General features: G+C 41.9%; 1 protein-coding gene across 2 annotated transcripts in view; it reads left to right on the forward strand.

The window, feature by feature from the left end:
- Positions 1–14,115, forward strand: part of frmd5a (FERM domain containing 5a) — a gene marked incomplete at its 5' end in the record, with an annotated part of 53,031 nt that extends 38,916 nt beyond the window's left edge. For both annotated transcript variants that reach the window (XM_079162621.1, XM_079162622.1), the window contains 9 exons: positions 718–841; positions 1,737–1,824; positions 2,007–2,095; positions 2,735–2,798; positions 2,913–3,004; positions 3,938–4,012; positions 4,993–5,061; positions 5,263–5,369; positions 8,878–14,115. In XM_079162621.1, the coding sequence (XP_079018747.1) occupies positions 718–841; positions 1,737–1,824; positions 2,007–2,095; positions 2,735–2,798; positions 2,913–3,004; positions 3,938–4,012; positions 4,993–5,061; positions 5,263–5,369; positions 8,878–9,455 (1,286 nt within the window). In that variant the 3' untranslated portion in view covers positions 9,456–14,115. The remainder of the gene's footprint in view (positions 1–717; positions 842–1,736; positions 1,825–2,006; positions 2,096–2,734; positions 2,799–2,912; positions 3,005–3,937; positions 4,013–4,992; positions 5,062–5,262; positions 5,370–8,877) is intronic.
- Between the last annotated feature and the right edge of the window lie 192 nt (positions 14,116–14,307).

Here is a 14,307-nt window from a genome sequence, read left to right on the forward strand (position 1 = left end):
CCGCTTCGCTCTGTGTTCCGTGACCTCTGTTTTACCATGCTGCCAGCCAGGCAATATATATTTTCATGTGGAAAGAAGCTGAATTAGGTGATTGTGATGTAAAGCACAATGGTCTTCAAAGAATATGCTGCCAGTGTTTTATTATATTTTGTTGTTTTTAAAAAATTCATACAAGATTGTAAATGCTTTTAGACATAGTAAGCATTACGCTCATTGGTTATGATTTCCCATATTGATATCGACTCTAAAACGTGTACGAAGTGAAAGGCTATTCTGTACTTTTAATGATAATTAGCTAAGTGACCTGCACACTCTTTAATAAACAAAGAAACCACGCTTGATTACAAAATCTTTATAGTGGTGATCTGGCTTCTTATCGTCCCCACACGCACACATAAACAAACGCAACACACATCAGGTATGATGGCACAGCTAACATCACAGGATGCACAGTGTTTGAGGAGAGGCAGGTCCTCTGGAGGAGGGGCTGATGAATTAAAGATGGTCTGCCTGGTCAGCTCCTCCTTGCAGAGAGAAATCGGCATCAGGGTCATCCGAGGGAGTGCAGTGTGGCATGAAGGAACACAAATAATCCTGGCCATGTTTACCCTGCAAAAGCAGCACTGTGCCGAAAGCTGTGCACATCGTTTTAACTTGTGTGCCCTGAATGTTTGTGAATGTTCTTAAACATTTCACTTTTTCTGATCCTCCCTCCAGCTGAGATCGGAAATTACGACCCTGGGAAGCATCCTGATGGTTACAGCTCCAAATTCCAGTTCTTCCCTAAACATTCGGAGAAGCTGGAGCGCCGGATTTCAGACATACACAAGAGAGAGCTGATGTAAGTGCCAAAATATAAAAACAATCAATACCTCTTGTTTTTCACATACCTACAGATCAAGCTCTTATAAAGGCTGAACAAACAGCAGATTTCCTCTGACATTTATATAATACAGTGCAGTAGTGTGGCACCATTTTCTTGTATTGGGTTGTCGCTTATTTGAGCAGATAGCAGAGAAAAGCGCTCTCTTCTCCACTCTAACAACTCCTAACCAGCCCTTTATCCTAGTTATTGGTGATGGTTCCCAGCTATAACTGGAAGAGCAGCAGAGCACATTAATAAAAGTGATCAGACAGAGCAGATCCATGCACACACACGCGCACACACACACACACAGACACACTACTCTCAGGCAGCAGTTGAGCTGCTGAAGGGTTTCCTTCACACGTTGATGCATCCAACTCCCCCAACTGATTCATATTTATACTAAAATAAGTCATTTATTATTTCTAATGTAAATGAGTCGCTGTTTTAATGACGTACAGTGAGACACAATAGAGGTAGAAAGACATCAAGTCCAGTTTTGATGCAGTAAGAGCAGAATGACAAACGCCATGAGACTCTGCTACCCACTAGTGGTTTCTTCTCTCTTCACCGCCAAATTAACAGTGCTTCACTCTGAATGCTGGCATTGATTTGACAGCCTGAATAAACAAGAGTTGAGGTGGCGATAATTACTTGCTCTTTAAAGATATCCTGATTGGCCTCTGCCGGTCTTATATATAATATTTGATCTGTATAACCTCTGTCTCCCTCTTTCGTTCTCTAGATGAATGTATTCATTTGTTTGTGCCTCTGTCAGAAGTGTTTTGGCCTTTTGAAAACTTTTGTGTTGCATTTTTTATGCTTATGGTGGACTGACACAGATGTTCGGTGTGTTGTTGCTCTCCCTCAGTGGACAGACACCTGAAACATCAGAGCGAAATTTCCTCCAGAAAGCCCAGATGCTGGAGACATATGGTGTTGATCCACATCCATGCAAGGTTTTTCAAGCACTGCTATACTATTTTTAGACAGTAAACATTTCAGCAAACAGTTCTGTCCAATATGAACATTGAAACGTATGGGACAAACAGCACACGCTAAAACACTGGTCTCTGAATTTACGTGTCATTCATGTTAAATGTGTGCGTTCAAGTTTTATTTCAAAATGGTTCTCTTTCAGGATGTGTCTGGGAACCCAGCTTTCCTCGCCTTCACACCGTTCGGTTTTGTGGTGCTTCAGGGAAACAAGAGGGTTCATTTTCTCAAATGGTGAGTCAAATGTGCAACATTGTCTGAATGTGAGCCAAAGGCAGCGCACTAGCTCCTCGAGCACTTGCTGGATGTAAATAGACAAACACTGTACTGCAAGCCTTAATTTGACCTGATTTGACATACATGACCTATATGCAGGGCGTTCTACGTAAAACAGCATGCGCACTACCACTACAGTACAGTCACACTCAACAAAGCTCATCCATCTGCCTCTACCTGTGACAAGAGCCCACGGCTAGCATGTGCACAGATGGCTAATTACACCAGCTTACAACCACGGATTTGAATCAGCAAGATGCTTTAATGACTAATTGAAAATGTATACAATATGGTGCATTTCTATTTAACATTTTAGGGTTTTGTCTGTTTGCTTTTAACTGAAAAGGTTCCTGTTACAGTAATGAAGATGTACTTTTTATGGTTGCAGTACTCATACTGGCTGTGTTTGGTAGCGTTCGGGTTACCCTCGTTCTCCATTCCCAGTCTGCAGGGAATATTATCACTTATTTGTTTTGTCAGCCAAACACAGAGCACCGTGGCTGTTTATGTGATCTCAATGTGGTTGTCATGAATATTTAAAGAAGCTGTGGCTTTGGGTTTCCGATTTCTGTATGTGTGACTGTTTTGCCTGGACAGGAACGAGTTGACCAAACTGAAGTTTGAAGCCAAGACGTTCCACGTATATGCAAATCAGAAGGAGGTGAGAGCATGAATTTTTTGGATGTGGGGACAAAACTGAGATAAAAAAACTAGACTCTACATGCACTGCTGTAAGTTATATTTCCCTGCACGTTCTGTCATTTTAAACGTGCAGGACAAAAAGATCATCTTGACGTACTTTGCACCCACACCGGAGGCATGCAAGCACCTTTGGAAGTGTGGAGTGGAGAATCAAGCGTTCTATAAGTGAGTCCACAGATTTCTTCCTTCATTTAATATCAATGCCCCTGCAGTCATGATTCAGTTACCTGCTCTACAGGTTACCGTCACAGTACGCTGGTATCCTTAAAATCCCCTTCCCTCCGGGTTGTTTGTCAGCGGGAAAATGAGGTGTGAGTTGCATCTGACCTTTTATTGAATGAGTGTGCGCTGGCACGAGACTGGAAGCACTCCACCACTCCCACTGAAATACAGCTCCCCTGTGTCAGCCATGAATAATATTGCGGGTCCCCTCTGTTCTCTCTAGCTAAAGAAATTTAAACAAGCGGCCTGTGAGCTCAGAGACCAGGGAGCAGTGGGGTAATGAGTCGGGCTGATGCCTCAGGTGATTTAGGGTGCGTGGGGGTTAGCAGATGGAAATAGAAGGGGATTGGGAAGGGCAGAGCTTTTGGAGTTAATATGATGTGTGCTTCTGATGACCCTCTGAAGTGGAAGACTGATATTTTATCAGCCTCCCACTTATTAAATTCTTCCCGTAATTAGGAGTCTGGAGAACTAAAAGGCAAGAGAACATGTGATCTAGATGTCTTTCCGAGAAGCACACATCTCTTGAAAGCAAAATGAAACATTAAACATTAATGTCTCACTTACTATGACAATATAAACATATTGAATGGAGCCGTGTCGAGGATGCAATGCCTATACTGCAAGGAGTGGACATGCATAATTTAATAGCAGGGTATTTGATCCTAATTTGTTCTTTGTTCTGGGATTCAGAAAGCAAGAATTACATGTATACACGCTTCAACACTAAGATCATATGAGGAGTATATTATTGCGATAATGAGTGGAGTGTTGTTTATATTGTAAAAGTTCATACTAATAGTCTCTCTTTCCTGTTTTTCTTGTTTTCGGTGCAGTAGGCTTAATTTTCTCTTTTTTTTTTTCTTGTCCCGTCAGGCTTGATAAGTCAAGTCAGGTTCGCACGGTGTCCAGCAGCAACCTGTTCTTCAAGGGCAGCCGTTTCCGTTTCAGGTAGAGTACACGACAAGACAGTATGACTGATGGCAGGGAGGGGAGGACACTGCAGAAAACCCCCAGCTGGAAGTGGACAGAAGTGTTCCCAGAAGACGTGGCCTCCTGGCCTTCTGTGCTGTAACGTCAGCGTACTTTTGCCCGGCGGATATGACTCACACCTCACAAGAGGACACAGAGGGGAACATGAAGGGGACTAATCACATGAGGCATTATCACCTTGTATGAGCTAAAAACCTGTAGTATGACCAAGATGTTGTCCTTTATTAAAGGACTAGTTCACCCAAGTGATTAAACAAAAAGCATGTCTCACTTATCTTTAGTGGTATCTAGCTTGATATGATCGTTTTGTTTTATTTGCTCAGATTTTCAGATATACATACATCTGCATTTTTTGCCTCTGGGGGTAAATTGAATTTTCTTCTGCTCTGCATTGAAAAATGAAATTATAACATGTGTTTGCAGAAACAACGTTCAGGTTTCTCTGGATAATCCACAAACCTGAAGCATTTCCATTGAATTTCCTTAGCTGGGTGGTGGCAGAATATTGATATCTCAAAACCAAAGCTGTTCAAACCAAAACTATTTGAGGTATATTATGTAATATTGCATTCAAAATTTAAAATTCATATATAGAGACTGTATATGAACTAGAAATCATAAGCCCAGTCAGTTAAATGTTGAGTTTACTGTTGAAGGGCAAACCATGATCATTGTTTTGATATTCTTGCCGGCAAGTCTGTGTATGCATTTTGTCTGACTGGTGGTAATTCAGTTACACAAAGCTGAATTCACCGGGTTAATTCAATCATGATGCGCATGCACTGTACTCCTCCACTGCAATGATGGCTTTCATTGCATTGGGAGACACCAAGGTGCCTGGTTATATGTGTGTGTGTGTGTGTGTGTGTGTGTGTGTGTGTGTGTGTGTGTGTGTGTGTGTAACTCATCCTGAGCATCGTGTCTGTGCTTTATAACAGTGGACGAGTGGCAAAAGAGGTGATGGAGCAGAGTGCCAAAATCAAACGCGAACCTCCAGAAATACACAGGTAGAGTTGTAAACTCAGGAGAGGTCAGAATGTCCTCAATCCGATTTTTAGTTAATTTTCTTCCATTTTCTTAGGCACCAAGCTACTGTAGATGTCTTTATACCAGCAGCACCTACTCGCTACAGTATGAGTTACCTCTGCTCGTAGCTGTTTCTGTGTGCAGTGACGTTTGTGCCTTCTTGTTTTTGTTTGTCTCTGCAGAGCTGGCCTCGTGCCCAGCAGAAGTTGTCCATCCATCACCCACGGGCCTCGCCTCACCAGTGTACCGCGCACGCGTCGGAGAGCTGTGCACATATCTATCATGGAGGGTAAGAACTTAGCTTCACCCCCCCCCCCCCCCCCCCCAAGCTTCAACAGACCTAAGCAAGCAAACAAATCACCTACATGCCATGGAAGTGCTGATGGCAAACGTATGTTTTCACAAGACATTTTGTGTTCAGTAGAGGCCTCACAGTGAGTATGTTATTGTTTAAACGTCATCCTCAGCCACTAAAACACGTAATTTGTCATTTCCGAAGCGGTTACGACCCCGGTCTTCAGATATAGTTGTGGTTGATGCGTTATAACTGGCTGGTATAAAATCTCAAATGGATCAGGGAGCCATTCGTCCTATTTGTGTGAACTCCTATTTGTATGAGAAAACACACTTCTGCACACACACACACACACACACACACATGCTGTAACTTGAGCCATTTGGCCCAGTTCATACTTACAGCGCTAGTGGGACATGCTGCAGGTGTGTGCGTCAGTCAGCCTACTCCACTTGATGCAACAATGCAGAGTTTTAGAGCTGTGGGTGTGTTTGACTGATTGTGTATTTGGTATGCAAACACAGTGGCAGCAAGAGTCACTCTTTCCGCCCACCTGCAGGCTATCGGCCCTGAACCGGTGGCCTTACTTCCCTTTGCATGTCCTGCATGACTGTGGTTAAAACCCACTAGTGAGACCCTTTTGGCCCTGCCTTTCAAGTACATACTGTAACTCTTTCTACGATGAGATAAATGGAGGTCAGAGGCAGGCGTACTGTGCATATTGAAGCTCTTCTTCTGTGGGTTCAAGAGAGCCATATGAGCGTCCCACCCCCAGTGTGTGCTGACTGGGTGTCTTACAGTGGTATTAATACCCCAACTGAAAATAGCCTGAGTCTTCTACTCCATGTATGTCACTGGCCTGGGTGGAGCCAAATCAGGCCAGGCCAATGCCGACGATTGTAGCGCTGTTGCAGAAAGCCACCGTTTTGCCTCACACACTCCTCTCTGCAAACTCGCAACTAAGGCAGAACCCCTCGGCCTAACACACACACACACAGCGAGACTGTGGCCTGGACTCCGGGACAGGGACCATAAGGACGGGATAAACACGTGCATGCCGCAACCATGGTTAAGTGTCTGATCCGTATCACTACCCGGGTGAACGTCCACCTGCGTATGATCAACCACTGCTACCGGGATGTAAAGGTTCGCGTGCTGAGCCTGGGGCCTCGTATGCTGGGCAAGGCCCTGGGCGTCCTGCCCCTTTATCCTTCCCTGATGGGGCAGCAGGAGTCTGCCAGCGGCACCCCTCTACCTGGCACTCCGCTGCCCTGCGTTCAGCCCAGCATCTCTCCAGGTAAACATCACAGAGCCAGCCAGGGATATGCTTTACATGGACGTGCCAATGGCTTTCTCTATTTTAAATCGGTCTCTGTCTCAGCAATGTTGGCACGGAGGGAGCAACGCCATTCCTGTGGTTGTCTGTGCCACCTGGAGGTTTTCTTCTTAGTGCCTTTTGTGAGGGTCATTTTGTTGATTTTAGATTGGAGGACTCTTTATAAAGCAGCTATGTTTGGTTCCAACCAGTATACGGTATTTCAAGAGGTTTGATGTGTTTGGTGTATGCGTTTCTTTTAAAGTTAGTGTTTCAAATTAAAAGCTATAAAATAAACATGCGAATTAAAGCGGTGCTTTTCCTGCTTGCTGCCTCACTTTATAAACATAATACAGGATAAACTGAGGCAGATCAACACTGAGTAAAGATGACTGCTGACACTCACCCAACTGTCATGTCTCCTTCTTAGCACTTGACAGGGGCTTACACACTGGACATAATTGGTTCTACTTTTCCTGCAGTTTTCAAAAAAGTCCTTTTCATGATTTGCTTCTTCATCGAAAGCTGAATTTTAATCCCTTCCCTTTATAGTGAAGGTGTAATGTTGCCGCTTTGAGTCTCTGCAGAATGTGATATCGTCAGCAAAGCTCAACCGCAGCTCATCGTCACTGACATGTACACTGCAGTGAGGCTGTCACATACTGTTCTGTTACTTATACTGCAAAGGGAACAGTAGAGTTTACAGTAGCGGTACATATCTGTCATGCCTTGAAGCATCAGTTGCATAAGACCACTGTTGGCAACGCTGCAAGTCAATGAGCATTATTGTTTTATGGCAATATTGGATTCCTGTATGATTTCAGCATCAATCTTTGTGGAGTACCTTGATTTGTTAGGTGTATTTAATTTAGATGAAATAAGCCAAACAGCCATGTTGTTTATCCATAAACATTTGTTCTTTTCTCACAATATCAGATTACAAATACTGCAATAGAAGATTTTATCTAGATGGCTCACTCCTAGTTGTAGGTTAAATATTTGTTATCCTACCTTTTAATGTTGGTTTGATTTATTAAGGAAAGATAATTTAATTGTTTGGTGTAAATGCAAGCAGGCTGGTTGTACTTTTTCTACAGGCATTAAAGCTTTCTCTCAAGTCTTCTTTAAATAACACTCACATGCCGTCAAAGACGGCAAGCCTCATATACAGAGTATAACATGTACACATGACATCTTTTGCACTTCTGTCCATCCTTGGAGAAGGATCCCTCTTCTGTTGCTCTCCCTAAGGTTTGTCCCCGTTAAAGGGGGTTTTGTGAGGGAGTTTTTCCTGTACCGACGTGAGGAGTCTCACGTCCTGAGGCAAATTTATGATTTGGGGCTATAAAAGATAGATTGAATTGAATTGAATAATCATTTAACTTCACCTGAACTTTTGCAATGCATTTTACACTGAACCATGACTGTGGCTTTTGTTCCTCATCTCTTACATTTGAATTGCATTGGAATGGGACGTCCTCTCAGCCAGTATGGACGAAGAATGACAGCGTTGTGACAGAAACAAATCTAAACCTATCCTTATTGTAATCCTAATTTAAGAAGGAGCCGTGTGGTTTGTATTTGTGTTTCAAGCCATGAGGCTCTGAGAAGAATATCAAGCATCCTAACACAAGCTTTTACAACAACGGTACATATTGAGAAATCTAATATTCAAAGTGGGATCAGTGCTGTAACCTCTAGAGTCTGTTTGGAGATTAGGGCTCTGAGAGTGCAACTTTATCTGGAAGCAGGCTTGGTGTAAAGTATACTTTATCTTAATGGGTTTGTACACTGTGTTTATTGAATAAGATCGACACTTCCAGTGCAAGTGGAACATGATGATTTCTTCCATTAAAGGTGATTATTAGGCATCAGTTTATGAGCATTCCGCAATGACAATACTCCCCCCTGTCTACTAGACTCTGGGGAAAGCATGGTCAGATTTCTGCTCTCAGGGTCGAGACTGTGTGTCTGCTCTGTGACAGACCTCTGCTGGACAAACGGCAGAAGAGACCTCCCAGCATTTAGGAGTGTAGCTACAGTATATTGTGTCCGTGAAGGCCAAGTTTAGATGATGAATGGCCACATCATGTCAGTAATAATTTTTTCATGCTGTGAAATGTGTGTAATATTCCTTTCTTCCTGTCCGTTTCCCTCCTCCTCTTCCTCCCTGAACCACCACACAAGGTCTGGAGTCATTGCGTGACAGTGCTCACTCTACACCGGTGCGTTCAGTGTCCCACGGGGAATGCTTCATGCCACGCTCCCGGAGCCAGGCCACAGATGCCAGTGAGAGGACTGCGGTGATCTCGGACGAGGCCTACAGCCCGTCTGACAGCGTCCTGCCCACCCCGGTGGCCGAGCACAGCATGGAGCTGGCCGTCTCGCGCCAGATCAACGGGGCGCCCTGCAGCATTGAGGAGGAGAAGGAGTCGGAAGCAGGCACCCCCATGCGCGGGGAAGTGGCTGATTTTGGTGCACAGGAGGGTGCAGGGGGGGACTTGGCCCTCAGCGAGGTGGAACAGGTGAATAAATTTGTCTTAAGTGTCCTCCGTTTGCTCCTTGTGACCATTGGACTCCTCTTTGTCTTGCTCCTCCTCCTCATCATCCTCACCGAGTCAGACCTTGACATTGCATTTTTACGTGATATCCGCCAGACCCCCGAATTTCAGCAGTTCCATTACGAATACTTTTGTCCCCTCAGGCGGTGGTTTGCCTGCAAGCTCCGCTGGGTGGGCGGGTTGCTCATTAACAAGGGAGAGTGAGGTCGTAGCGGTGGTAGAGTTCGTAAGCCCGTTCGGGGGTCTGAGATGACGGTTAGGACTCCGGAGTGATGGAGGGCAGCCTCGTCCCAACATGAACCCTGCTTCTCTCATCATCCTCCTGCAGACATTCAGCTTGGACCACTCCTGGTAACACCGGGCCAGGATCTCTCCTCCCCTTCTCCACTTTGAGTTAACCCCCCTACCCACCCAACCACCTCCTCGTTTCGCTTGTTTTCTTTTTTTTTCTACAAAGCCAGAGGACACCTTTTGCATTTTTTTTTTTTTTCTTTTTTTTTATTTCAACTCATTTCAGGTATTTTATTTTTTCAAATAACACAAAGGAAAAAAAATTCAAACTGAAATCAAAGAACTGAAGAAGTTTATACAGTTTCTTTTTAAAGAACAGAAGATTTCATTGCAATGGTTGAAAGTTGCCTTCATTATTATTTATTGCTTTTAAACATGTGTTTGCATAAGGAAATGAGAACGGAAGAACAGCAATCGAGGAAGTTGATTTGTCATGAAAATGAAGATGGAAGTGAGTTATGTTAGAGGTAATAGGCCCTTTGCTGTGAAGTATATATGAGGCAAAGTAATATAATATCTTTAGATATTGGTTCATCCCCATCAGAAGTCAACTAGACACAGCACAACAGCATATTCACCTCAGCAGGAGTAAAACAGAACAGTTTGAAGGGAATAATGGTGAAGGTTTATGAAACAGAGAGCAGACTGTGTGATTACAAAAAGGCCTTTTTTTTTTAGAAGATGTTGATGACTGAATTTTGTGGATTGTTTAAAGACACAATTAGCTTAAGTATACCCTGGTGTACAAAGTAAACTGATGAAGAACAAAGTTGTTTTTCTAAGATTTTTTTTAGGGATTCAGTGAAATAAACCAATACCAATGGTGTTATGTGACCCGGTAGTGACAGACGCGGTTAGAGAAATATTCATGAAAAGCAAAGATTTGCTGGCACCAATAGATGATAGTCTAGATAGATGTGCAATGCTCATATGGTTTAAATAAGTACTGTTGAATGTGCTCATTTGTTCATTTGTTCTGTTATTTCTCCTATTAATTTGATTTGCATTTTTCAGCAAGTTGAAATTCGATGAATTTCAATAATTTCTTTGTATGAAGAGTTTATGATTTATTTTGGTTTAATATCAACCTTTCTCTTAGGTTTATGTAACATACTTTATTATTATTAGAATAAGAATAATGATGTACTTTTTGTACAAATTAGTTTTTTTCCTAATATATATTGACAGGTTTTCCATGTATATTTTAACAGAACTGAAATGTTATTTTGTTATTGAAGATTAAATTATACCTTTTTTAGAGCTGTGTTTCAAGTAAGGTCAGAACCATTTATGGAAATGTTGTCGTGGGGACTAAAAAAACAGGGTTTTTATCCAGATCCACTCAACACTGATCACACCTCATCTCTCCACCAGCAGTGAATCAGCCTTCAGTGTGCGTGCAATTTAAATGATCATTTTAATGAACATGTATTTGTACAGCATGAAATCTGAAGATGTCATTATACCACCACAAATACCAAATAATCCAAAAGCACATTTTCACCATTCATTCATCATTTACCATATCTTATTTTACTTGAAGAGTTTGGAGAGGTGACTGCGAGCCAGACCGATACTGCATGTTGTGACTTGTGACCTATCCTCACACTGGAATTCATTTTAAAAAGTAGGAAGCAAAACTAGAGCTGAAACGATCACTGAAACAACTGATGAAAATGGCAGATATTTTGATAGTCAATTAATTGCCTTATTTCAAGTAAAGATTTTCTGGTAAACTTTCTGGTTTCAGCTCTTCTAAAATATTTTTCAGATCTTTGTTGTTTATCATTGTAAATTGAATATCTTTGGGTTTGGGACTGTTGGTCGGATAACATTTGTTTATGTAATAATCAGTCTAGAAAACAATGAGCAGATTAATAGATAATGAAAACAAACAAAACATTTGGTTAGTAGTAAATTAAAAATAAACAATTAAATAAGACCGGAAACACCAAGTATTTGGTGGAAGCCTGCTTGACAAACTGCAGTATGTAATGATGACATTTTCTGAGGTACCTTGTGTACATTTTTTCTAAATGATGTACAATAGTTACTTCCTTCCCTTAATTATCAGCCACAATCAAAGCAGATATCAATATACCGGTGACAAGCCGACATTGACAAATAATATATAATATAATAATATAGATTTGTCGGTCAGGCTCTAGACTCTTCAGCCTCACAGCTGACAGGAAGCAATAACTGCCACGGCTGCTGGATTCTGGGTAAAATCAGTTTTTTGTATTGCGTGTCTACCTCCTGCACCAAGTGCAGGTGTTACTGTGTCTGTATGTAGAAATGGAAACAAGATTCAAGGTGGTAGCTGTGAAGGTTTAGACCGAGAGGAGTGAAAACGTAAAAAAGGACTTGGAGGAAGGAAAAAAGACTAGAGATAAGAGAAGACTTGAGGGATGTCAAAGGCCTTTGTGAAAGGTTCTTAGAAAGTGGGATTCATTAAACCATTTGGGAAAGGAAGGCCCTCAGTGACTCATCACTCTAATGGCTGTACAGGGTTGCTTGTTTTGGGCCTGCTGTTTCAAATGCCACACTCTCATACCAGCACCTGCTCCACTGACGGCCCGATGGTGCTACCTTCTTTGTTTGCTTCCGTGTAATCCGACCGCATCACTCCTTGGCTAAATTGTAGTCCTGACCACAGAGTAGCACGCACTTCGGCGTTGTGGCTGGATCCACTCCTGTAGCTCATTATCCTTCAATTATCCGTGGTGGAGGGAGCAGCACTAACATTTCCCAGCATGATGCTAGAGGAAATATCACATCATTAGAGCTATGTTGGCAAGAATCCTGTCATACATACAGTGTAGGAGCTTATTTATGTCAAGTAATAATTTGTAACTTGGATACATCCAATAAATAGCAAAGATGAAGCACATTTTTCCTAACGGGGTGGAGCAGGGTGAATGGGTGGACTTTTGTTGTGTGTATATTCATACGTCATATTTATTACTTCTTTGCTGACATAAAGGTCAACGTGACGGACCTGTCCAGCCAGGCTGACTGGTTAGCAGGACATATTTTGAAGGTGTTTCTCGTACATCTATGAGCATTATGTAGCTTCAGTGGTCTCTCTGAACATGCAACAACTTAAAAAAGGAAACAGGCAGCGTTATTCAAGGAGCAATAATCAGTTGTAAGAGCAAAAACATGTGATTTACCAACATGTGTATGAAAAACCAACAAAGAGTAAGTGAAATAAGTCCTTTCTGTTTCTATAAAACCACTTGCCAAATTGTTGTTAATTCCTGTCCAACATTGACGTGCCCACTGAGACACTTAGTCACTGTTGCATTCATTAATAACATTTTATGAAACTCCGTTTTTCCTTAGAGACCTCTTGTGTGGATGTTTGTTCTGCTGTTTCATTGTTAAGTGACAGATTGTTCCTTGTGCCTGGATCCTAACTCTGCAGTTAACCAAAGTGACAAAGATGAAAGAATGGAGAACAAAAGACTCGACATCCCTAACAACTGTACTACAGACTACTCCATCCTTAAATCTCCCAGGCCAAGAGGGAAAAACAGTGTTCATCTGTCTTAAACATTTTGTAATGCACACTGGGCCGCCTGAAGTCTTAATGTCTTAATTCTTTGAAGGTTTCCTATGACAAACCTGACTTTAATGTTACATTTCAGTTGCCGTGTCCTGTTTACATATTTAAGTTACTTTACTTCATGGGAGATTGCTGCAGTTTTGGCCGGATGTTTGACTTTTGATGAACGAGTGCGATTGCATGGTTTACAAATCAGAAACAGCTGGTCCGTCCCTGAGAAGCAGCAGTGAAGGTACAGCCATGCAAACACAATGAGGTGCATTGGAAGTTGAAGCACCGATTCTTGTTTTAAAATTGAATACACAGGGGATGGACTCAATAACAGAAACACCCACGTGGTACTATGTACAGTAACAACCAAGCAACAAATCCTACATTTGGGAAACTTGAATAAAGAATTGTATTAAGGCGGTGGCAAAGACATGATTCACGGGTCACTTCTAACGTTTTCTTACGGAACTTTTCTGTGGGATGTTTTTGTTATTTAGTCTACTCCATGTTTTAATTATGATAAATAACTACATAATCAATTTTGATGATTGGAATCAAGTGATTTATACACAAGTGGCTTACCTAAATTTCCTTCCTGGCTAAAAAAACCCCCCATATTAATGAGGATGCTGCATGTAGAACTGAGGGATCGATAGATGACAGTAGTCATAAACGAAGGCATCTTGATTTGCTCTATGCCCCTCTGCTAGCTCCCGGTTGGCAGACCCTCACACAGTTGCACACACACGTCAATAAGTGTGTGTGTATAACCATGTCTGGTGGTGTGTTTTGTAGTCTGCATCTTTATCCTGGGATTGGAGATTGTTGTTTAATTACATTATATATACACACAAGTAAATATATATATATATACATATACATATATAAATCCATGTGCCAAATCCAGTTCTTGTTCAGTCTGATCCATTCCGAACCCATGTTTGTACTGTAGGTAACCTTCTGTACAAGTCAGTATAAAATATTGTTTCTCTCCAATAGTCCCTTGTAACTGGTGCCATTCAATAAAACTATACAAACTTGAAATAAACATTGATTAAAAACATGATGTGGCTCCCTGTGGCTTTGTGGTACAACACAAATACAGCACACAGCTTGATTTTCTGTAGCAAGAAATAAAAAAAAGTGTCCTGAAGAATTTCAATTAACCTTTAATATAAAAAAGATTTACATCAAAATGGACAG

Source organism: Pholis gunnellus (assembly GCF_910591455.1).
Source record: "Pholis gunnellus genome assembly, chromosome: 7".
NCBI classification, from domain to species: Eukaryota; Metazoa; Chordata; class Actinopteri; order Perciformes; family Pholidae; genus Pholis; species Pholis gunnellus.